The 25,976-nt window shown below is 37.5% G+C and overlaps 1 protein-coding gene across 2 annotated transcripts; it reads left to right on the top strand.

Moving 5' to 3' along the window:
- Window positions 1-498: 498 nt before the first annotated feature.
- On the top strand, window positions 499-24,617 carry CAAP1 (caspase activity and apoptosis inhibitor 1). Of its 2 annotated transcripts, none has more exons than XM_086869200.1 (6): window positions 499-5,456; window positions 5,982-6,182; window positions 7,732-7,816; window positions 8,415-8,490; window positions 17,932-18,005; window positions 21,803-24,617. In XM_086869200.1, the coding sequence occupies exons 1-6, from the start codon at window positions 4,839-4,841 to the stop codon at window positions 22,144-22,146; spliced, it is 1,398 nt and encodes a 465-aa protein (XP_086725326.1). In that variant the 5' UTR covers window positions 499-4,838; the 3' UTR covers window positions 22,147-24,617. The 2 variants fall into 2 exon arrangements, with proteins under 2 accessions (XP_086725326.1, XP_086725327.1); XM_086869201.1 differs by having other exon boundaries at window positions 4,681-5,157.
- The last annotated feature ends 1,359 nt before the right edge of the window (window positions 24,618-25,976 follow it).

Genomic DNA, 25,976 nt, shown 5'->3' with positions numbered 1-25,976 from the left:
AATAGACCACCAAGAAGTCAAACCATATCAGTATTTACAAGTCATCCAGACAGAAAAGTAGGAAATGGCTGCTATTTTGTGTCTGTCAATTCTGACACCCATCCCAATCACATACTGTGTTTCAGCATGATTAATCCGTTTCTTGACTGTGGAGTTTTTTTCAGATGAGAGGCCCTGAGATCTCTTTAAGTTCAACAGTGCATTTTACAAGCATATTAGTTATTATTACAAGCATATTAGTTAATATTAGTTAATATTAACATTAGTTAATATTAACCCTTGTCAAACAGCCTGGTAGGAAATTTTTTGTTAGTTTCCTCAACTTCCTTTTGACACTTAACTTTTATGGCTCATACTGCCTTTAACCCTAGGGGCTAGATGACTTTTTCAGAGGTAAAACCTCTACCTGCCATACAGATGTGCTTCACTCATAAATTTATATCTTGCAGCTTGTAAAATGGCATAAACTTCTAGAGAAGCCTTTAACTGGACTTTTTAATTTTTAAGGACAGGAATACCCCACTAGTTAATAGCAGGTGTCTTACTCTATGTTGTAGAATCTAGATGATTAAAAAGTCATCTTGAAGAGTGGGACAGCAGTCTACGTCCAGAAAAGAGGCTGAATGGCAGAAGCTTGAAGAAGCTTCCTAAAGGTAGTCAGTGTATCCTGCCTGTCAGTGTTTGAGGCATTTGGACAGTGTCCTTGACAAGAGGCTCTACCACTTGGTTAGTCCAGAAGTAGTCAGGTCTTTTTCAACTGAAATACTCTGTTGTAAACTGCTCAAATTTAAAGTCAAGTTTTATGAAGTAGCTTTAACTTCATAAACTTCATTAACTTCATGTGGTGACTGTTAAAAGGGAAAATAATACTTTTTCAGATTGTTCCAGCAGATCTAAGATGATCAGCTCAAAAGGGAAATGTTATTTTCTACTACTGCAACTGTTAAATTTGGGTTTAGAATTAAGATGAACTGAAGACAATGTTTAAGCTAAGTTTTTCATTAGTCTTATATAATAGAAAAGAGGAGAAAAAAAAAAAGGGCAAACTTCTGGCACATGAGCTCCGTATCACAATACCTGCCTATGTTTATGCCAGATATGAAGGATTTTGTGACCAAGAGATCTTAACATTTATTGTGCTCCAGCTACCTAAACTGAGTTAACTGCTTGCAGCAAACTTTGTCTCTCAGATCCTTGGTTGCACACTTGTACAGTTACACTTCGAATGGATTTCCAGAATAATACCCTCACAGTCCTGATCATGGTCTGAGTCAAACATTTTCTGATTTGATCCATTGGAGGTTCTTATATGAGGCAGTCTGACAAATTATTTGTGATTTACAGTGCTTAATAGATGAACTCCTTCCTGGGAAAGCATCTAAGAAGCTACCTTTAGGAAACATGTCTGTGAAATAATGTGCCTGTCTGTTGAGTTTTGGTTGCCTACTATACAATTGTTCTTGAAGCTTCAGCTTTCTAATGTTGTACTCTTCAACTGTGTTTGTACCTGTGCTATTTTAAAAAATTATACTTGTCTTAATATTTTTGTTCTATTATTGTGGGATTGCTCTGTTATAGATTATCTCTTTACATGAAAATTGTTATGAATTTCCCAGACCAAAAATTTATGTTTATATTAATAAACATACTCTGGCAACTCCCAAGAAATGGTATATTAAAAGATAAAACAAAATTCACTTGAATTCTTAGAGAAATGATGAGGCACAGCAAAAAATCCTTCTGGGAACTGCGGCACTAAAGGTTAGGTGAGATAAAGCAGGCCAGGACTGTTTGGAGGGAAAGGTGCATGCTGTCTCTGGGTACTGTGATACCAACTCTTCCATGATCTAGCATCATCTGAGGAAACAGGGAGTGGGGAACTGCTTTTGCTTTTGTTTTAAATGGTGCTGTTTAGAGCTTGATTGTGGTTCACGTCAGCTTGCACATGCATAAACACACAAATGCATGTTAGGGTACTGCACAATCTGCTGCTGGGACCACCAATAAGAAGAATTTCTTAGGAATGTCAGCAGCATGAAGTTCCTGTTGCAGTGAAAGAATGTGGTATCTATAGTGAGGAAACGTTCCAGACATGAAGTTCACGGTGTGCAATCTTTTGAGACCAGAGGCCATTGAAAAGAAGTACATGCCTGGCACATAACTGGGAGCTGGCTTCCTATCTACATCTTCCTATCTACTATCTACAGTAAATTTTGATTAAGTTGATCTATGTGCTAATGGCTCCTGATTTCATTCATCAGGGGAATAGTTGAAATATGTTTGAGAGACTTCAAGGGCCCCTTGAAGAGAGGCTGTGTCTTCTGTTAAGAATTCAAAGTATCTCAGTAGATGACAGAATTTTTTTGGCATCTTTTCCTAAGATTGCAAGGAAGCTTTTAGAAAGACTAGCCAACAGCACACAGTAGCATCTCGCATTAAAGCATTGTTATTAGGCATGGCTCAGTTCTTATGAAGTGGAAGAACTTGGGATCTACTTAGATCAAAACTCAGGACAAGTATAAAATGCCTTCCTAAGAACTAAGTAAGGAGTCAAAGCTGACTTATGTCAACACCAACCGCTGTACTTTCCAAGATTAAAGAAGATTGCAGTAACATAAATCAGGCTAATCTATCACAAGGTTTCTGTAATGTCTTATTATGCACCTTACTCATATCAGAACCTAGTTAGGCATTGTTAATTACTCAGTCATGTTCAGGCTACAGCCAGAAATAGAGTAACTTCAGTCTGCAAACCTATTTCATTAAAAGGTGTCTACACTGAACTATACATTCATGAATCATTAGGTGCAGTGACTTTTTTATAATGTAATATGCTATTATAATCTACAGGAGGAGTCCTACCATAGATCAGTACTACAGGGGCAATTCAGAATGCTTCTGGGAAATAAAACCTGCTGCTTTCAATCGTGTGAAATTTTTTGTTTAAAAAATACTTAGCTAAGCATCTTAGCTGAATGTGATCCATTATTATATACTATGATCACTTGCCTCTTTTTGTCTCTCCTTGAACTATCAACAAATCAAAAGTCTATGAACAGTAGATGCTTCCCATCTTTTCAAAAAGTGTACTGAATAGACTGTGAAATTAAATGTTTGGCAACAAGATGCCATATGCAGCTGCTGACAGCCTGAAGACTAGGTGTTTTCACATGTCCTATTCTTCCAGTGGTTTTTTGATGCTTATTCACTGTAGAGACTGAAGGTTCAGTTTTGGTGGGAAATTTTGTTTCTAGACTTCCCAATTGCAAAGATAAATTTGCAATGTTCATAACACTGTTTGTCTCTAGAAAACACTTTAAAAAAATAGTTTAAAGTATGAACTACCCCTTTTTGACAGCAGAATTTGAAACCTGTGAGCACTAAAATTTGAATATTGTTACAAATATTTTTATCAACAGCCCGGTTAGCTTCTGTATTCTGTACACCTTTAAAACACAGTTTGCATGCCTAAGCATCCATTGCTGAACTTTTTACTTTCCTTATAGTTGCTCAGGGGATCCGATTTTCCTCCCAAACTTAGACCCCTCTTCAATGTTTCCTAATTACATTACCTCTGCCACCTTCAGTTATGCTGAGGCTATTATTTGCTGATGATAAATATAAGCATCTATTCCCACCTATGCAGGTAATCTTAACAACATAGACTAATCAGGACTCCGATGTCCACCTCTGCAGGAACTCATACTTGCTGAAAAAGAACTAATGTTACTTAGTAAATTCTAACCTTTTTGAAAACAGTATCAGACCATGCAATGTGTGTCATCTGTCCACAGCACTTTTGATAACCTCTAGCTTTGTACAACTTGGATTCAGTGGACCTCTACCTAAATGGGCTAGTACCTCCCATTTGAAGATCCAACACAATATGGACAAAATGGATGGCAACATGTTTGACTCTGGGAAAGAAAGTAGACACAAAAGAACAGGCATTCTGTTCTATTAAATAAAGGAGAAAATTACTGCATATCTCTGCACAGAAAAGGATATTTTTAATACAAATTCTCTCTATATAATTATAGACATTTTTTTCTACTAATCTTTAATTTTGACTAACCTCTTTAGGATAATAGACAGAGTTCCCTCTGTAACTAATCTTGTTGGTGGCAGAAAGCTGATCCGTGTCTTACTGAATCACACAGAGCAGTCACCTACCTTTAACAGGCTTCTGCAATTGCTGCAATTCCTTATTGTTTGCATCCCATGAAAAAACTTCTCCAGTACTCATTACATATCATGGAAAAATTAAACTTACTGTTATTCCAAAGTTATTGGCAATACCAAACAGCTGCCATGAAAAGAGTATGCAGGTCCTCGCACCATTGAGACAGGCTGAAAGTCAGGGAAAAGCTCAGAATTTAACAGCAGTTACAGAGGATAGAACTGTGGAATCATCATAGAGTCATCAGCGTCGGAAGAGAACTTCAAGTAATCATCAAGTCCACCATTCATCCATCATTATCACTGTAACCACTGAATCATTGAACCACACCACCAGCACCAGATCCAAACTCATCTTGAAAACATCCAGGGATGGTGACTCCACCACAGTAATGATATTTATTTTCCCTAATGTCTAATCTGAATGTCCCGTGTCTCAGATTAAGGCATTTCCTCTTGTCCCCTCACTGCAGGCACGGCAGGAGAGACTGACCCCTCCTCACTTCACCATCCTTTCAGGAGCTCTGGAAGGTGATGGGGTCACCCTGAGCCTCCTCTTCTGGAGACTAAGCAACGCCAGCTCCCTCAGCCGCTCCTCATAAGACGTGTTTTCTAGGCCCTAGATCACGGATATTTATGTAAACAGGCGGCGTGCCCAAATGTGGCTGCAGTTTTACTGTGGCCTCGCTAACGCCGCTCCATGCTCCCGTACATGCCCAGGGCATCTCAGGCCTCGGGAGCGGCCCCGCCGGAGGCCGCAGCGCGGGGCCGCCAGGGGGCGCTGCCCGCGACTCCCGCCGGAAGCGGCTCGCGTGTGGCGGCGCGCGGTGTGCGCGCGGCGCGGCCATGCCGGGCAGGAAGTCTTCCAAGGAGAAGAAGCGGCGCCGCTCGCGTTCCTGCTGCCCGGAGGGAGCCCCGGGGCCGGACGGCAGCGACAGGAAGCGGCGGAGCACCGAGTCCAGCCACGGTGCCCTGGAGGTAGCGCGGGCGGAGTCGCGGTGTCTGGCCGGTGCCGTGCCGCCGCTGCCTTCCCGGGCTCGTCCCGATCCCGCGGCGTCCTGGCGGCAGAGGCCTGGCTGCGGTCCCTGCCGTGGGCTGGCTGCGGGAAGCGCCGGGTCCAGTCGCAATGCTCGGTGTGCGGCTGGAGGGAGAGAGAGGGACAGCGCTGGCACGGGCACCGCGGGGGCAGGCGGAGCCGGGAACACCGGGAGGTGTTTTCCAGGTGTAAGAGATGTGGCTTTCAAGTTCAGGTGGTCCCAGTCGTGGTGTTTTTGTTGGTGGGTGGTTTTTTTGTGTTTTTTACTTTTTTTTTTTTAATTCTAGAGGTCTTCCACTGATGTATGGAGGACATATTTTCTAATGCGAAGCTCATTTTAATTCTATGAAGACTGTGCCACACACAGAATTGTATGCCAAATTCTGTTTTAGCGGGATAATTGTAAATGATGGGCTTTATGATTTAATTGCCCAGCCAATCAGATGGATTTCTTCTGATTTAAAGTATGCTTTCATGTGTAAGCATCACCGAAGTATTTAAAGATGGTATTTCCCACTTAGTACCTATAAGTACTTTTCACTTTTTGAAGCTTTAAAAAATTTTCCTGGCACAAGAATGTTGTCATTTATTAAAAAAATGTAACTTCTGTATTGCAGTTACCTTGCAATATGAAACACTGGAACTTGAAAAGTCCACATTAAGACGTATCTTGCATTTATGAAGGGAAAATTATTGCAAGCACAGGTAGAGCTGTAAGTTTCTGTCTTCTCTAATTCACTAGAAAATGTGCCTTCCTTGATTTTAGGAAACAAAATGCAGTGTACTCTCTGGAGAAAAAGTGGAAGAGGCTGAACAACCCAGTGATATAGAAGAAGGAGGATTAGATCTCACTGTGTCACTCAAACCTGTCAGTTTCTACATTGGGGACAAAAAGGAAATGCTTCAACAGTGTTTCTGTGTCATAGGGGAGAAGAAACTACAGAAGATGCTGCCTGATACTTTAAAGGTACTGAAATAGACTTACTATTTATATGCTTACCATGACCTTGAATGCTTGTGTAACAAAGAATAGTTATCTCTGAAGCCTAGTGCATTACATTTTAAAATTGCCTGTTCGTTGCTCAACTAAAGAAGTTTCTACAAAGTCAAGTACCTTTCTTAAGTAACTCCCAATCATGTGTCTGGAAGTGAGACTTCTTAAAGATTTGCTGTAGTTATTTCAGGTTACTCCTTTTGCTACTGCTCAGCCACTTCTGAACTTCAGGTTTAGCTTTAGACTGTCACTGTACTGGTTAGTTAAATGCAGAAGGATTTTAATGATTGTGAGGAGTAAATTCAGTAGTGTTGTTCAATAATCAATATGCTGATTTGTAAATAAAATACTGATTTCTGTTTGTGGCAGCTTATTTTCTTTGTATGGTATTAAAGCAATGTCTGACATAAAATAAAGTCCATTCTTCATAAACAGCTTCTGAAGCTGTAACTCCTGTGGATTGAAGCTGGAGTTTTACTGGCTTAGAACATATACCTTTTGTTTTATGAACAGTAGGATTTAGTAAAAATAAATTAGGCTAGCAGCCTGTACAGAAGAATAGGCTGCAAGTGAAATGTCATCCGTTTAATGTTTGTTAGTAGTTGTAAATTTTCTGTCATAAATTTTTATCTTAGGGAGTTGTATTATTAGTACAAGTGAAACAGGACTTCTTCATTTAAACACATGGTACATTGCACACAGGCTTGTCCATTTCTCATCTCTGGTAGAAGAAAAGGAAGTTGAGAAGCTGCAAGGAAAGACATTACTGAGTTTGTAGGGAAATTGCCTGATAGTGTAGAATCAAACTTACAGTAGGACTGTGAGTGTTCCAACCTGTTTAGCACCTCCTAATTTTGGTACATGTATGTGGCATCATAGCTCATTTGAACATGTGAAATTATCAAATGTCACCAGGAAGTATGAGATGTGAAAGTAACTGGAATACAAGTAAAATAACGTGGCAATGTACGGTATGTACCGAGCATGAGAAATGGATTTCAGTTTACATACGTCCTTTATTTTCTTTATTTCTATTTTATTTCTGTGTTGTGATATGCGATTGTTGGTGTGTTGTCAATAGCATTATTTTCTCCAGTTTGTGGACATAGATTCAACAGTTGCCTCTGGTCTTTACAAGCTTAATTACATTAAGCGTCTTCCCCTAAGTGGTGGAAAATTAAGAATAACCAGGTCTGTGCTGTTCCATGCTTCACACATATGCTCTGGTGTTTCTGGTGCTCAGTGTTGCAGCTGCAGTAAAAACTCCAAGCCATAGGTCAAATAACTGATAGTCTGGATTGCTTAATTTTTCAGACAGCACCCACACATATGCTATTTCTTGTGGTTGTTAAAACTGAAAGACCTGGTTTTCTATAGCAGTTGCATTAATGCAGATCAGAATATGGGAGAGGCTTTAATCCAAGTTAACTCTTAATTACAGTTGGACTACTCCTTACATTTTTAATTACTCTCTTCTCAGAAATTTTTAGTAGCTTCTGGTCTGTCTTATCTGTCTTCTTAGAGCTGTTCCATGGACGAAATCAAAAGACTTTGCATGGAGCAGTTGGAGCTGTTATCTGAAAAAAAACTATTGAAGATACTTGAAGGTATGAATGAAACTTTGAGACTCCACTGTACTCAAGAGAAAGTCTGCCTCAGCTGAATTTGCATTTTTTTCTAGCAACTTAAATATATATGTATATATGCAAACACACACTAGGAAGTATATGTTAATGTGTATATAATCCCCCAGTTCCAGCAAGGCACACAGTTCATGTACTTTGATTAAGGATATGACATTCCAGTTTTTCATGGCTTTATTGAACTTGCACTTGATATTTAAGGGATATAGAACTTCTTTTTAAACATATTGCTGTTTTGTCAATGAAGATAAACTCTTTGCATCTGAGTGCTTCAGAGTATCTTGCTGTTAATCTGTACTTTATTTTTAGCGCTCATAATATTGTAGTAAGAATAGCTAATCAGATTTTTTGTAATCCAGTATAAATGTATGTGTAGCTAACAGAAGACTCACAAATAAGGGTTTTGGTTTTAACTAAGTCTAATTTTAGAACTTCTGCTTTAACTGGGAAAAATCCTCTTCTGCTGATTGCAATAGAGTTAATTATTAAGAGTAAACCTAATTATGTAGTATTAATTATATCCCTTTCCTAAATTTTCATGTTTGAAACTGTGTATATCTAGGCAAGATTGGAGCTGATTCTGATACTGACGAGGAGGCAGATGGAGGAGACAAGACTGGAGGTGATTCAGTCAGTCAGTGAGTAAAAGACAAAACACTTAAACTTAATTTAAGGAGACTGAACAATTCAGAGATTTTTCATTAGAAATGATCAAATATATCATTGAGAGACCCTATTTCTATATCCTTAATTAATTACTCTAGTTGAAGGACAATGAACTGTGACTACTAGCAAGCAGTAAACTTACAGACATGACTTTGTCACTTTGCGACATTGTGTCTTGGGCACATAGCTGGGTTCATTGTGGCATATCAGCCATCAGCTGAGTTATGGTAATTAAACATTTATGCTTGTGTCCTGCAACAGAAGTGGTATGATTTAGGTTAACTGTCTTTGTGTGAGCTAAAGCAGTAAACCCCTCCCACTTAGGTCAGTGAATTGTTTAAGTGTACTTTCAGTTCAGGTGAGATTTATCCCTTCTCTTCAACTCTCATTCTGGTCCTTCATTCCTGCCCCAGCTGAAGCAGCACTGACACTCGCCTGTTCAATGTACTCTGTATAAGAGGTGCTACAGAATGTAGTTTCAAGAACAGAGGCTTCTGGTTTCTTGCTCTTACCTTGGCATCTGTAAGTTTTGTAAAAGACATCACTTGTTAACCTTTTCTTAAAATGCTTCTCTGCTATTTAAAGACCATTTGTTTGTCAGGAGTTCACCTGTTTGACAATTTCTATGGAAGTACTGAAAGGAAAAAGAAAGTTACTATTTATAACGCACAATGCATCAAATTTAGTGAGGCTGATTTGTTTCTAGAAGACTAATAAGCTTTTATATTTTTAATACTGACCTGATTACAGGTGGTTCACAGGTTTGGGATACACTTAATAAACCTCAGAGACAGTAAGAGACAATGCACCAGATTAAAGTAACCTCCTAGCTACTGGTTTGGTTAGTTTATCTAAACCTCCTGAATAAGAACAAATAGATGGGAAAGGTACTAACACTAATCCAACTTCTTTCACATTCTGGTCAGTATTTTTCCTTAGCAGAGACCTGTTTTCTGATCCTGTCTTTGATTCAAAAAAAGCTCTGAAGTTATTGCATAATTTTCTTTGATGACTTTTCGTCATACAAATATACTAGAAAATGGAGTGAATACAACATTATGTTTCATTTTTTCCCTTGTAATACAGTTTTAATACCCTTTGATGCTGTTTCTTCTAAGGTTCTTTTGGAGTCCATTATTAATATACCCCTCTGTGATATTTGTTGCCTACATAATCTCTGAATGCGGTCAGCATTAGTTAGCTTTAAAAATTATTTTTCTTATTTTGGACATTGACCTCTGCTGGGTGTTTAGAAAATCAGATAGAAAAATTTAAAAAATACTAAATATACTAAATATTTTGTCTCTTTATGTAGTTTTGTGGTCTATTTATGTAGAGTAGTGTCTGTTAAGTGATTGATAATTTGCCAGTGAACTTCTAAATAGAATTAGAAGACAGACTTGCTGATTAAATAAGCCATAAAAAATACCCTAGGATTTTGATTCCTGGAGAAATTATATGTTGTGATTTTTCACTTTGTGTGTTTGTTTAAGGACTATCTCACAAGCTATTTACTATTGAAAAATACTTAAAATGTTCTTTATCTTCAAGATGTAGGCAGGAATAATGCTTCTGTATTTCAGTAAGGTTGTTCTGTGTCGCAAGATGTTTCAAAGCTGCTGTTGAGATGTATTTATGATACTTTGATGCAGTAGATTGGGTAAATTCTTATATGGAAATTATTTGAGCTGGTGAAAATTCAAGAAGAGGAAATAAATGAATAAAACTACAAAATAGGAAAAATCAGAATTTACCAATTTTTAGCTAGTGGGTATTTGAAGACACTTAGCCTATTTTCCCATGTCAGTTAGGATGGTTTCAGTAACTGGCAGTAAATCAAGAAGAAATTATGTTGGTCATAGTTGTAGAGCAAATTGCTTCCTTTGACAAACAGTGATTGAGGTGCCCCTTTTTCTTGAATCTGTATCCTGATCGTTGAGGATTTCAGACCTCTCCAAACTGGGCAGGATGATAAGATAAGATAGGATGTTTTAAGTATTGGGGATTTTCTTCTCCCTTTCAAAAATTCTGCATAGCTGGGTGCTATCTGAGAACTTTAGCTCCATGGTTCAGCTGTGTGCTAGCATTAACAAAAAGAAAACAAAACAGAAAAGCTGTTTGGATGATTAAAAAATAAAGGGATAGGAGAAAATTAGGAGAATAAAGGTTTTATGTTAATCTTGAAGTCCAGTGCTCAGTAAGTAGACCAAATATGATATTTTTACAACTGTAAACAGTCACAAGTCCTTTTTACTAAGTAAATCTTAGAGCCTTAGGTCATTTTCTTTGTTACCTGTGTGTAAATAATTATAAATGAAAGTTTTCAAAACTTCAGAAAACTGTGTTTCAGCAACAAGTCAGCCACCAGAGAGGCTCAAGGTGCAACTGTAAAAAAATAGTGAAAACTGTATTGATAAGCAAGCACTGTTTGCAATCATTAATTATAATCTGGATTTAAGTAGGTGAATTTGTTTGCCCTGAGAACAGAAAAGACTTCATAAAAAAAAAGGCAGTTTCTCTGTTTCACTTCTTGCTAGGTCATCTTCATTACTTGTGGCTTTCATGTAAATGACTTCTTTTTCTTGCATTCTTTTACAGCTTTTTTTTTCTAAATCTGACTTGTATTGTTGTAGTGGTTTAGGTTCACCAATTGGAGTTTCCCAGCCAATGCACCAAATAATGTAGTGGGTTTAGCACTGGCTAACATCACCAGCGCACCTACTTGAATTATTTACTCACTTGCTGCCGTGAGATATGAGTTATGAGGAAGACAAAGCAGGCTCAGAACTTAAAAAGTATAAAGAAAACTTTATTAACAGAACTAAAATAAGAAGAATCAGAATAAAGCCTTCAGAACTGTTGCATTCCACAGCCACAGGATCACATCCAGAGAAGCTGTAGTTACCAGGAACTAGCATGGGACACCAACAAGATGGGCTTCTGCTCAGGAAACCATTTATTCAGCACAAGAACAAACTCAGATCCAGAGACAGAGAGCCCAGAACAGAGGCAGGGTGATGGGTTTTGAGGGACAGAACCAGGGTGGAGTTCAGGGTCAGGGACCACTAGGAACACAACAAGGGAGAAACCCCAGGGGCTCAAACCCAGTCAGAACACCCTGGGCTCACAGGGCACAGGCCCCGAGGCAGAAGTTCAGAATTCACACTAGCTGGGCTTTACAGCCATGCCTCTCACTTTAACAATGTTTATCTGAAACTAAATCTTTGCTTCCCTGAGGCACCTCATACAGAACACTTCACCCTCTGCTCACTTCTTTCCCAACTCACAATGTAGAGACAAAACCTGGGATTTTAAATCAGTTACCACCCCTACAAATAGTCTTTCATCAGTTCTTGTAGGGAGAAAAGTTTCTCTTGCATGCCATGGAGACTTTTCCACAAGAAATGGTTTTTTCATGCATTTGAATTTTCACAAATAGCAGTTGCTTAGGAAAAATCTGCAATTGTGAAATTTCTCCCATTTTCACAGCCGACCTGCAGCTGAGTTAATGGGCCATGTCACATTATCGGGTACTGTTTTAAGGGTGAGCTGCTCAGAAACAAAGGTTCTCTTCATCTGTCTCTGCGATCATCTCTGGGAACAGAGGTCTTTCCCTGGGGGCAAAGGTTCATCATCATGGTCATCTCTGTTAAAGCTTCTCATGGGATCACAGCTACCTCAACATCAGCTTTGCTTCATTGTGGAGGCCTCTGCTCATGTCTACAGTTTGAACACTCTAGCCCTCCAAACCTTTTTCATGAAGGGGATATTTTGGTGTATCATTGTTCATCTCCATGGTACTGCCAAAAGAGCTTTCAGCCCAGTACTAATGCATCTCCTCATTCTCCTTCCATCTGGGACTTGACTCCGTCTTTGGTGACCTTGGTGTCTTCATGTTGTCCTCTATGTGTCTTCACTCTGTCTTTAACTCTAGAGAGGATCAATGTTTTCATAATCACAAATTTCATCTGTGCTGTGAAAGAGTTAATACCTCACCTGGGGCCTGAGGATGGTCATGATGGTTTCTGCTGGGCAGTGGCCGAAGCAGTCACGGTGGTGGATTTCAGGCTGTGCTGGGGGCTGTGCCAAGATCCCAGGGGCCTGACCACAAGGGTGGTGGCTGCTCTGGCTGCATGACTGATCTCCAGCCCCTGCTTCCCTCAGTTTCAGCTGCGGGCTGATGGCTTCTCCTCCCTCTGCCCGGCAGCCGCTGGGGCCACACAGGCTGTGGCAGAGTGGGGTCAGTCCACACCTCTTCAAAGCCTGAAGGAAGAGAGCTTTCCTGGACTTGCCTGTCTTTAAAATGTGAATTTCACAGAGGCAGACCCAACTTCTAAAGGGTTTAATAGATTGTCGGTTCTCAGAGCTAGCCAGCTATTGGTTTTTGCCAGGCACAGAGGGAGCTCTTAGCAGCTTCTCTAAGAAAGATTACTTCTGTGAGTGGCTTCTTCCCTGGTCACCAAATATCAATTAATGCACAACCAGCACAGTTGTTTTCGTGGAAATGTAAATGTGGAAAGGGAAAAAATGAGTAGCAAGTTGTACTCTCATCAAAAATATTTTAACTGTTTGATAATATCCCTTTGTTTCTTTCATTATTGTCCTTTGAAGAAAATAAATTCAACAAACATAATGTTTAGCAATTTGTATATATCAACAGAAATTGATCAAACAGAAAAAATATATCAGCAGAAATTCAAGAAAGCTTGAATCAATACTTATAAAGAAATTCCAAATTAAATAAGCAAATGACTCTCAGTCTCTAATGACTTATTTCCTGTCTGTACCAGCTAAAAGTAGCAGGAATTAGGGAAGTTTCTTCAGGTACAGGAAAGTTGCAAAATTAAGATCTTTTTTGTGAAGCTTTTAGATGGTGTCGCATCTAATTGTGAATGCAATCTTCCTTTTATGGTTTTTGCACATATCCTTATTCTGTTACCAGAGTTGGAAGTCCTGTGGCTTTTCCTAAATTTCAGCTATGTAAAAGCTTCACGTGCTTACATTAGCATGTAAAACACTTGCTCCTTTATTTTTTCACCAGCTTGTTCTGTGTTAAGCACTAGAAATCTGCAATAACCATGCAAAAGAACGGAAGAAGCAGGGCCTATGTTTGCCAGTAACTGGAAAATGCTGTTGCAGTAGATATCTTTCATTACTTGAGAGCTCTGTATAGAGCAGTTACCAGATTTTTGTTGCTGTTTCTGTGTTACTATCTGCAGTGGAATGCTGTTAAACAAAGACTACTACTGTATATAAAGCTTCCAATTAAATATCAGATATTTAACTGATAGGAACCAAATAATAAATTGTAAAACCAAGCAGGTATTCTTCATCTCATTCAAGAGCTGTTAATGTGTTTTTGAGCTATTTCTTTTACCTGAATTGATTCTTCAAATATCCTCCAGCAGAACAAGAGAAAGTAAGTTACATGCTGTAGTAGTAAAATATTATTAAAAGCACAAGCATTTTAATAGCATTATAATCATCAATGTTCACATGGGTAAATGATTTTTTGCCTTCAAAAATCATAATGGGCTTATTTTTTCACCGAGTGAAAATTCACAGTTTAATATTTGCTTTTCCAAGGATTTGTAGGCTTTTTATTACTTTGCAGTCGAAAGTGCAGTTTTTGCTTGCTTTCTTTTGGAAAGGTTAGCAATTTAAAGTTTTGTCTTGTTATAATGTGTTGTGTTCCTGGCTACTGGGCTGTTCACAAGCATGCAATTGCCATCTGATATTTACTCCTGTAGGACAGTTTGGGTATTTTCATCATTTGGAATACATTAGCATTTGGCTAATTTGCTTCTCTGCCTTCTGTTCTTGCAGTGTCCTCAAAGTTCACCTCTAACAGGACTGATGGACTTTTCATAACTCATTAAACTATTTGATTAACACTTGTCTTTTGAGATACCTTTCTTGAGAAACACTACTTTGTAAGGACTTCTTTTCCTTTTTTAAATTTTTAACTACGTTTTTTTAACTTGCTACTTATTGTTTGCTAATTATTTTAGTTCTCATTTGTTGTTGAGAACTATCCTTGGAACAAAAGTTTGCAAGAATCTTTCAAGGACTCGGGACTCGTGGAAATGCTTTTTAGGCCTGAAACTAGGTGCGAAGGCAAATTTTAATCCAGGAAATTACATCATGTCAAAAATAACAGAGGTCCTGATCTCAAGTCTCACTGGTGTCTTAGGTGAATGATACTTTTCCTTTTGGGCTCCAGCCCCAGTTACCACTGAAATGTGGTGTCCCACCACCAGTATTGGAGAGCTACTGTCTTAATCCTTAGCCATCTGCTCCTCTGCCAGTACTCCTTTTCCTAACCTTTGCTGAGTTTTTACCCCACTTTGCATAATCTACTGGAGTCGGGTACCAAATCATCTTCAAACCCAGAGGTCTTTGAGAGCTGTACAAATTCCTGTAGCAAATTGTGTACAGAACCTTGATTGTGTGAACCCAGTTAGGTCTTACACTAATGTGGTGCATGCCAATGTGAAATGCATTCTCTATGTAAAATAAGGTAAATTTAAATTTACAACATTGGTTGTCAACAAATTGTAACTGTACTACTGAAAAGATCATACTGTGAAAATGGTATTCCGTTTAAAAAGTAAATTAAAAATGCTTAGTTTACTGCTTGGGAGATGGACTTCAAACTTAACTGTCATCTTGAGGGAGAAATAAAAACGCTGACAAAAGAGAGAAACTCCAAATTACTATTGTCATTTGCCAGCATAGCATGAAAGAAGAGAGTGAACATGAAAGAAGAGAGTGTGAAAAGGTAATATGCACATTTTAGAATAACATGTCTTCTGCTGCCATTGTTTGAAGGCATGGTATTGTGCTACCCTTTCTTAAATGTATACCACTGTACAGGTAATTAGGGAAAAATTGTTTCTCACTAGCAAATAAATAAAACACGGCTAACAAGGTGAAAGCCAAACTGAACAGAGAACTTAAAATGCATCTTTTGGGCCAGTAGATGGTGCAGAATGCCTGCCTATGAAAGAAAGCCATGAAGCAATGGAGTCCAATCCAATCAGTTCTGAGGGAGTAAGATATGCTGTAGAAGTACTTCTGTGTCCTAAAAATTCTTTTGCTGATAGTAGGTAATTTCTAAAGGAGTGTGGGTTTTCTGTAATTGTTAAAGTCAAGGCATCAGGAGAAAACTTTACAAGTTTCCTTGTGTGATTTTTTTAAGATTGGTAATTTCTTTTACATGGCTGTTAAAATGGTTGTGGATAGTTTCACAGTCAATGTTTGAACTATAGAGGTCACTGAGTTTTCTCTCAGTGATGATTACAATTCCTCATCAAACATCAAGGTGATACCAGAGTTGTTAAATACATTGTCTGGATACTCCTGGTGCAAGATCAGGCTTTTTCAAGTGACACTGCTGTCCTGTGCAGCCATGACTACAGAGTTCAAAATGGCGAAGTATGTGTGTGAAGGAGGATGGGACAAGGGCAGCCTAAGCTGCTTCTGCTCTTAGTGATGATCAGGGTATATCACAACCTAATTTTGGTCAAGAGTCAAGTAATTAAATATAACAAATTGTTAGGAGTTGCTTTAAAAAAAGAAAGAAAGCAAGCAAGCCAAAAAAACAGGTGGTTCCATCCACATCTGCTGACCAGTACCTGGTCCGAAATCCACATCTCTCCCTGGCTGCTGGCACAGAAGTCTGCAAGATTTGTATCCTTGCTGTAGTTGCTGCTCAGACCTCCTTGTGCATGCAGGCTTCTCTGATGGCAGGTGCAGGCCTGTGATTGTCCCCAGTAGCTGATGCTGTTAATCTCTGAGGTATCTAGTTCTCTGTTATGGTCCCCTCTTCTTACTTGCAGAACCTCATCTGTTTTTGGAATTTGACCTCTGATCTTGCAGTCTATTTGATACCTTAGTCCCAAACCACACATCATGCTTGTTGTCTAGAGTAGCTTGAGGTTTGCTGGTGAATTAGAAGCATCTAATTAGAGCTGCATGACACTGAAAATCCTGGAGAAAGTATACATTTTTCATTCTGTCTGATTTCTTGCAGCACAGTCCTGTAGGCCCTTCTGATATGTGGTTCCCTATGCAGTTGCTGGCACACGTGTGGGCAGATTTAGATTGTTCTCATCTTGTTTGGAAAAGTAGTTAGTATAGCGATGTGCTTTAATAAATGGACTGTTGGTCCATGTCCAGGGCTTTGCTAGGCAAGTGTATTGACCTGTTTATTCTCCTTAATGAGCTATGGCATGATACTTTACATATTTATTTTCCAATGGTTATAAAAAAGTGGGAGAAAAAGGAGAGTCTGTTGATGTAGCCTTGCCACTTCAGAAAAGCAAACAGAAATGAAAATAACTTACTCTCGGGCCACGATGGCCAGAACTGTTCCTCCTCCTGATAAAACCATTAGACACATGGGAAAAACCCAACTTGTAGAGCATGAGGACAATAGATATGTCTTCACTTTCAGGAAAACCCTAAAAACTATTACTGAAAAACAAGTTAGTCGTTATATTTACATCTGTGATACCGGAATAGTGCTTCCTTTTTATGGTGTTGTTAAGCTTCCATGGGCAGGAGAGTTGCATGGATTCCATATTAATACAGATTAAACCAATGCCACACCAACATTCAGTTTAGGAATTTGGATATTCTGTTGTCAAAATGCTCACAGGATGTGACAGCTGAACTCTTCCTGTGATTCTGGATCCTTACACCTGTGCCCTTCCTGTATTTTACCTTATTTTCACAGTTTGTGTAACTAGTATGTGTGAAGTATGTGATGGACATTAACATTTCACTGAAGTCTCTTCCTTACCCTTGTGTAAAGGGTTGAAACTCTACACGTCAAGGGTATAAGTCTTTAAATAGGAGAAATGGAGAAACGCAGGTACTGAATACACTGTAATAGCTGAGTTGTAAACAGTTTCATTTTAAAAAGTATCCCTTTGTGAAACAAGAAGATTCTGATTTAGGAGAGGTTGGTGATGGGCTGATGATGATTTCATGAAAATATCTTTTTACTTTCAAAATAAGACAGTAAATAGTATTTGAGTGCAGCAGAAACTATTGTTTTCCTTAACCATTTAATTATATGACAATTTGAGTTTTAGAAAACTCCTAATATGAGGAGCTTTTCCTTTATAACTGCTCATCTGTAGTTCCTCAGTTATAACCATTGAGGATTGTTACTCTGAAATGCAAGGATGTAGTGGAAGTATTTGCTTTATCCTTGTGTATCACAAAGCGAAACAAAAAAAGTTCATTTTCGAGTGCTCAGATTAGCTCTCTGTGTATTCCTTCTCCCCTTAGTCCTACTGTAGCTGGCTTACTGGCCTACCAGCTAATAAATTTTTCAGTTTCTTAAAAATGTTCTCTTAAATGTTAAATTACGGTGATTAAAATGTGTTCTTAATTGTTTCCAGACAGGATAACAGTGTAGACTCAACTTCTTCTCTGAGAGAAGACAGCAAGCTGGAAGGTCAGGAATCAAAACAAGGTATGTAGTAGAGAAAGCTGAAATTTTGTGCTCTCGATGTTGGCCAGTGACTAATTCCAGGTAACTGACAGGTCTCTTGTGAACATGGAATGAACATTCATTGAGAAAGAATATTTTGTCTTGTGTACTTTCTCTTCTTAAATGCAAAAATGCAGCTTGTGAGACATTCAAGTACTACAGTGATTGGCAGGATAGAAAATGCAAAGATAAGTAAGTTATTGGTGCACATTTGTACTTTCTACACAAGAAAGCAGTATTTTTAGCCTGCAGTAGTATTTGTTTTATTCAGTCATTAAATTGGCACATACAATTGCCAATGTTAGTTTGTGCATGAAGCATTAGAACTATAGATGTTTCTGTCTCAGTCTGTTTATTTTCATTTTTACTGTCTCTAAGCAGAAAGATCAGAAACAGCTTTTCCAATAAAAGAATGTTGCAAATTCTTCTGAGCTACATTTCTCTTCAGCAAAGATCTAACTTGCTTCTTTGCAACTGCTATTTCACAATTCAGAATGCTGCCTAAAAGATTTCTCTTGGAATGACTTTGTGAAACTTGTTTCTTTTCTGAATTGCTTAGTGAGAAGGGTTAAATGGGAAAGGAAGGAGTCATAGAGTCAAACATAATAACAGCATCAAAACTCTTAGGAGTGAGTTGCTATGACTGTGAATAATCTTTTAAATGTTGTTTGCTGTACTATATGGTGGAACCTTAGAACTGACAAATTTCCTGCAGATTTCCTGCATGTCTGTGTTATCAAAGGGAATTGACACCTGTTGCAAGTGATATAATTGTTTTTTATGACTTAACCAGAGTATCATGATGGCTTTGGGCTGTAACAGTGGCTCCACTCAAGGTTTTAGCTTTAAAGAACTTTAGAGAATATTGTGTAGTCATTCTCCTTCACTGCAGCCTGAGAAGCTGTGCGAAAAAGAAGAGAGAATTAGAGAATAAGCAAAAGTGGATAAAATAAAATTTGAAAATGGAACTTAGTGTGCTAAAATGAATTTTGCAACTGTAGATGAAGTAAAAATTAAAAGTTACCAAAAAGAAAAAGATAATGAGAAATGCCAGGAATGATCCTTATTACTGTAAAAACACAGGTGCAAAAGAGGGAAATAAAGCCTATTAGCTCATTAAACATCTGTTGGCCAAAAAGCTTGTATGAACACTGAATTACATAGATTTGGATGTTCCAATTTCTAAATAGAACTCAAGGTTGTTTTGCCCAGCTTCTCATCCTTAATAAGTCTGGGACAGACATGAATTACTTAATATTTTGTTCCTTCTTAATGTGACCAATTGGTTCCAAAAAGAATCCAATGGTGGGCTGACTCCAGCCAGCAGTAGGCGCATCCCTAGCCCTGAATTTCTTGTCCCCCAGTGGGGTAAAGGTGGCAATCAGCAAAACAAAATGAAAACAACTTATGAGTCAACATGAAGATTCTTCACTAAGTGAAGCAATACTGTACATTGAAATAAAGCAAAATTAGAGACTTAGTCACAGTCTCCCATTGGCAGAAAGATTATTTGCCTCTTCCTGGAAAGCAGAGGACTCAGCGTGCATGACAGTTACTTGGGAAGGCAGATGCCAGTGTTGTATGGTGGAGCATATCCCTTAGGTCAGTTTGTCTCAGCTGCTCCTGGCTGTTTCCCTCCCAGCCTCTTGCACGCCCCCAGTTTACTCTCTGTGGGGTCAGAGTGAGAAACAGAAAGCCCTGAGGCTGTGCAAGCACTAGTCAGCAGTAGCCAAACTGGTGTGTTATCAACACTGCTTCAGAAACAAATCCAAAAGCAGCATCATGCACTCTTCTGTGAAGAAAATTAACTCTATCCCAGCCAGAATCAGTACAGGACAGTTTAACTTTGGAAGTGAGTTAGGATGAGCAGGCTCAGATGTTGAGTTTCAGGCTTTGACCTGTGATCCAGTGATACAGCTGATTTTTTGATCCATGTAAATGCTGCCTGGTTGACCAGCATGATAGGTAAATGCTGACTGATGCTATGAAGCAAGACAGAAAAATTATAATTTCTTAATCCTATTTATTCCCATTGAAAAAAATGGTCTGATCTTTCATATAGGTTGTGGCTTGCAAGGTAAAGTTAGAAAGATATTGTTCAAAGATGACTAAATTGGTATGGGAAATAGGGGAAACTGCTTATGAAATGTCAGTATTAATCTTGAAGTTACTGTCACAGTAGAAACAGGCCAAACTACTTAGAATCAAAGACAACCCTTGTATGTTCATTTCATGAGTCATTTTTATACACATTGCTGTGAGGAGGATTTTTTTTGTAGCTTTGTTTATATTTTAGGCTTTCATATTTTATTACTTCAAAATTGTGATTTATCTTGCAAAAAGAAAAAATGGTAAAAAGTTATCTGTAAATTTTTTTTTATATGTCTTAACATACATTTTCTTGAGCTGAATTTGCTTTCCTGTTGGCTTTGTTTGGAATTTTTGAGATGCCACATACCTTAGCTGTGTATGTGAGTGCATTCTCAGAGTGAGTGTGCATTCTTAAATCTGAACTTAAATGCTGTGACAGTCATAGCCTGATACAGAGTGATCAGGAGCAAGTAACTGAATTAAGTATCTGTAGTACAAAAAATTTTCAATGATGAATCAACAAAACCCTAATGTTTTAAAACATTACTATTGTTTATAAAACCATTTTGAGATGTTTTAATCCTCCTTTGCTCCCTATCTTTGTTTTTTAAGTAGAGAAATTACATTTTTGGCTTTCAAAGTACTCAGTATTGATTTTGTTTTCCACACCCTCTGGATGGGACAACGTTGTAACCCCCAAGAAAAACAGATCTTCCTAAGGTTTTTGGGCACTTTTCGTGTATTAATACCAGGTGCATACAGGTACCATAGAGCATATTAAAATGTTAAAAAAGTGTAACATTTTTATAAACCCTTGTTTTTCTTGTGCAAGTGATAAAAATGGTATTACCAAAAGTAATAAAAAGTAATATAAAGTCTGTATAATCAGTAACTTTTCCATCATCTGAGTACATTTACATTATTTATATAAAGCTATAACCAATCCTGCTCTAAGATTCCACATTTACAAAAGCTGTTGAAAGAGTATGAGCTTCTGAGGCCAGTGTGACAGAAGCAAGTCTTGTTGTAGCTAAATTGAGAGAACAATTAATCAGGTTCTGTTAGAGCTTTGCTTTTATTTTATTTGGCTGCTTCTTCTAATTATGTTTTTAAAAATAAACTCCAACTTCAACCCACAATTAAAAACCAAAATAATAAATTCCTCCATGCTTTTACATCTGTGTTGAATACATTTGGAAGACTAGTGATAAAATCTGAGTAGTTGCAATATAAGCATTAGAGTTTCTATTAATTTTTAGTGTTGCATCACACTATAGTCCCACTCCTCTTAAAATACATAAGATAGTTGAGCATAATTTTTGAAGTTGCATTCTGAAAATTAGGTTTGCTTTAAAAAATAAACAAAAATCGGTTTTGTACTGCAAAAGCTTTCTTTAATATAAAATTCTGTGGCAACTCAGGAAAAGAGATCATGTAACTTCATAGGGGGAATACATTTTTCTGGTACTGCTGCTTTGCCGTACTGCATGTTCTTTTAGATTGGCATAAAAATGTATTATAAACTAGCTTTAAAAGTTGGAGGAGAAAAAGAAGAGGAATTGGTTATCTTGTAGATTTTTTTCACTCTTTTAATTTGAACAGTAACACTTTAAGCAGAAGTGATTTTGTAAGTTGAGGTAAAAACAGTCCTGTTAGGCAACTCTGTGATAGTTGTGTTTGTGTTTCAGGCAAGGGAGAAGATAGTGATGTCCTCAGCATAAATGCAGATGCATATGATAGTGATATAGAAGGCCCATGCAATGAAGAGGATGGCCCAGATGTGCAAGATAGCACTGTCAGAAGTGGAGCTGGTCAGATAGATGACCTTCAGAAGGACATTGAGAAGAGTGTGAATGAGATACTGGGGCTGGCAGAGTCCAGCCCGAAGGAGCCCAAGGCAGCAACTTCAGCTGTTCCTCCATCAGAAGATGTTCAGCCATCAGCACAACAGCTGGAGCTTCTGGAACTCGAGATGAGAGCCAGAGCTATTAAGGCTCTGATGAAAGCTGGTGATGTAAAAAAACATCCCTGAGACTGTTCAGCTTTCGTTTTCACTGTATGTTTTGAAGAAGGTGATGTCTGTTTCTCTTCAGTGCTATAGTATGTTTGGGTTGGGTATGACATTCCTCATTCAGACTGTGCTGTGTATACTGACCTGTGGTCCAGTGGTTTTGTTGCCTTCAGTGTGCTGCTTCCATGACATGCACAGACATGCTGATGTTCCCCTGAGATGGTGTCCTTGTGCTGGGTCACCTCCTTAAGGAGTCACAATACATACAGAGCTGTGCCAGGAACCTGGTCCTTCCAAAAAGGTTGTTGTAGAAACTTAGAATCATAGAATGGTTGCAGTTGGAAGGGATTTGAGACTGCTTAATTCTTCTTGGGGCCCATCTCATCATAATGTAGGTATTCTAATTAAAATGTGATGATTTGCTTAAAAGCATACTCATTTTTTAAAAATTGAATTCATAAAAGGAACAATTTTTAACTTATAAATAAACAGTTGAACATGTTATTTTCAGAGCTATGAAAGTGCCTGAAAGAGACAGAGCAGAGTTTACACTGCCATGTAGTTTTGTCCACTCTTATCTTTTGTATTGTAACTGAAGAAAGCAGAGTTTCTTCCTAACTGTAAAGCTTTTCTTTTGAATATTTGGTACAATATTTAGCAAATCAGACCATTCAGAAGACCTTGAACTTTTAGCATTCAGCTGATGAATTGTTTCATGTCCCCTGAAAGTAGAAAAATCCACCTAATTTCAGTATGCTTTTTTAGAAAAGGCATTTGATTTATGAGGTTTTAAAATATAAATTATATTTTTATCCACTTCATGGCATTCCTTTAGAAATAAATTGAATTTTAGAATTAATTTTCATGCTATAATATCTTACAACAATTAAAGTAATTTTAATTTTTTTAGAATTAGTGCTGTTTTTATATCTGGCTGCTAATCAAAGCATGTTAAAATATTTGTGTGTTTGTTTACACATGCAGATACCAATTTTTTTCTTTAAAGGTATGAAGTTTACAATTATAGTCTTTGTTAAGTAAAATAATGTATTATGTATTTTTTTTCATGAATTTTCCTTGGTAGTTACTTAGAAAACTGGTTACATACTTTGCAACAGTAGCAGAGATAATTTCCCCTACGATTGTGTAGTATTACTGCAAACTTTAGTCTATTCAGATATTATGTCTTGAATTCTTTTAAGGTTTATAGTTTTCTTTTTATTCTTCCATTTTATCCGTTTTCTTCTCTTTATTCCCTTTCTTTTTTCCTATTTCCTTTTAAACCCTTTTCTGTAGCAAGCTTCTTGTATATTTCTTGAGTATGATTGATTTCTTCTAGAATCAGCATTATTGTAAAATGCTAGTGCAGTGTAAATTTGATAATAAACTAAAACTTTCATTAAATACATCTGAGAAAATTACAGTGTGCATCCACTAAGTGATGTCAGTGACCTGGGTAAAGTGTACCTAACTCTAGTGTTATCAACAGCCTCAACATTTTTTCCATTATTTTGTAGCAAATGGAGGATGTAAGTTAAAATACATACACACAATTCAAAAGGTAGATTTACTGTCTCAAAATTTGTGGGTGTTGTCTTTGATTGATTTAATTTAGCTGTTTGGTCAACTTGTGTTATATTTGAGTAGAGAGAAACTAAAGAAGTAATCAAGAAAGACATCTGGCAAAACTTATATGTGCTGATAGGCTGGTGGAGCTATGTTAGATTTCAAAGATATATTTTAGTGCTGCTGTACTTAGGTCATTAAGGCACCAAATACCTCACCTTGCCTGCTGTGGTGGAAGTGAAAATCTTGCTTGCAAGGGCATTTCCTGTGTCACCAGGAGAAGCCACATGTATAAGGTTTATTCAGTGAAGTTGCAAAGCAACACACTTCAGTTGTTGGGCAACACAAAAACACTGCTAGAAGTAATGATAAACTAGAATGTAATTGCCTTCTACTGACTACTTTGAGGAGGTGTATGGTACTTGCTATTTTCCTTCTGGTTTCCCAGGTCACCCTTAAAATTTTTTTTTATAGCATGTTGAACTGTTAAAGGTTATTTCAAGCTCTATATAAAGTTGCAAGTGCTAACTTTAGCATGTAGTGTGACAGAGATGAAACAGGTTTACTATGCATATGACAGAGAAGATTTGTAATTGCAGACTAATTAAATTCAAAATTAAAAGATGAGAAGTATTCCAAGAAAATTCAATTAAGCTGTTTACAAAAATAAAATAAAAAAAAAATCATATGAGATACTTAATGTGATTGGTTACACAAGTGCTAATTCTTTTTTAGGATATTGTACTGTTGCTGCTTAGTTTAAAAACAAATCAGCTAAATTTCATGTGTTCTTGCATTGATTTGTATCACTGAAGAGAAAAATATTCAGTGTATTTAAAATATTTATTATATAGCTGTTTCGTTTTTCACTTTTAAATATGTCTGTGATTTTTCCTTGAAAAATAAATTTATTATTTCATTTGGAAGAAGAGGCAATTTGTATGTAGAATATATTGAATTTTTTATGAAACATTGAAATAGTGTTACTGGGCTTTGATCAAGCATTTTTTCAGGAAATAAATATTAAGCACTGGGAGTTGGTCAGCATGATCTTGATTGTATTTTGGACAGCAGCAACAATATTTTCTAAAAAGTTTTGGCTGTCCTCATGGATTTTTTGAGGAGGAGGAGGGTTGATTGGGTGTGTACCAGATAAATAACAAGGTATGACTCCAAAGAGAGCCAAAAGCATTTATCTCTGTTTGGAGGCTTTGCTGTTATAGTGATTTTATAGAGAATAATAAATAGATAGCAAGATGTCAGTTTTGAGAGGTGAATCACAAATATTTCCATAGAAATAGAATTTCCACAGAAAAGAACTAGTGTTCCCCTTGTAACACTTTTCAATATAGAATTTACTCTCAAAAGTATTTTGCCTAAGAGACTTAGTAACATAACTTTCTTTAAGCTATTTTATAAAATATGTTCTTTACTGTTTGAAATTACTATAATTGTTAATTGTAGTAAATGAAATTTTGATCACAGGTAACTACAGGTTGTTTCTAAGTGTATTTGAAAAAACGGAGTCGGATAATCTGTGTAGGGGACATAAGATGCTGCTGTTCTAACTGGATACTGTTGAAACGCCACCTGAAACATGAGCAGTTCAGCACTGCATTGTGAGTCTTGCCAAAAGAGTCAGCTGGATAGCACTTCACTGCGGCCTTGTCTGTGTTTAATGGAGCACAGTTTCAAAAACAGCAGCCATCTCAGGGTACCTTGTAGTGGGACAAAATGTCTTTTCACCAGCTGATACAGTACAATGTCAGCTTTAAGGTTTCTATATGGTTGCTTGGTTACTACTACTTTTTAAAAAAAATTAGTTTACAAAAGCAGTTACTGTAACTAAAGTTACTCTTTTTTCCTTCTGTGGCTAAAGCATTCTCTAAATCAAGAAAGAAGCAACTGAAAGGAAACTGAAGAAAGCAGCTCTATGCACATGAGTGCAGAGTAAATTATTATATGGCATTTTTTCTGCCTATCTTAAAATTATAAACACTGATTTAGCTTTACAAGATCACTGACGCTGGTAAATATGCCCTTTTCACAGAAGATAATTGAAGATTAATTGTGAAATAAGCCCTTTAGTCAGGAAGGGAGATGAGGTGGTTAATTGATCCAGAAACATAAGAACAGCATTACTTTAGGGCATAGGCACCAAATTAAAACCTGGTTATAAAGCCCTGCAATTTAATCCCAGTAATGTAAACCTTCATGTTTATTGCTAAGTCAATGTGCAATATATGTAAAGAAGAAAAAAAATTGTTCACCTTATTTGTGGCAAA

Source organism: Cyanistes caeruleus, chromosome Z (assembly GCF_971803275.1).
Source record: "Cyanistes caeruleus chromosome Z, bCyaCae1.hap1.1, whole genome shotgun sequence".
Classification (NCBI taxonomy): Eukaryota; Metazoa; Chordata; class Aves; order Passeriformes; family Paridae; genus Cyanistes; species Cyanistes caeruleus.
The sequence above is the reverse complement of the archived record's forward strand: the minus strand, read 5'-3'. Positions and strand labels throughout refer to the sequence as shown.

What these genes read in the sequence shown, in the direction of transcription:
- CAAP1 (XM_086869200.1), top strand. Translation starts at nt 4,839, where the DNA reads ATGTGGCTGCAGTTTTACTGTGGCCTCGCTAACGCCGCTCCATGCTCC. An exon ending in ACTATTGAAGATACTTGAAG is followed by an intron (nt 7,817 to 8,414) that starts GTATGAATGAAA and finishes GTGTATATCTAG; the next exon opens with GCAAGATTGGAGCTGATTCT. An exon ending in GGAGGTGATTCAGTCAGTCA is followed by an intron (nt 8,491 to 17,931) that starts GTGAGTAAAAGA and finishes AATTGTTTCCAG; the next exon opens with ACAGGATAACAGTGTAGACT.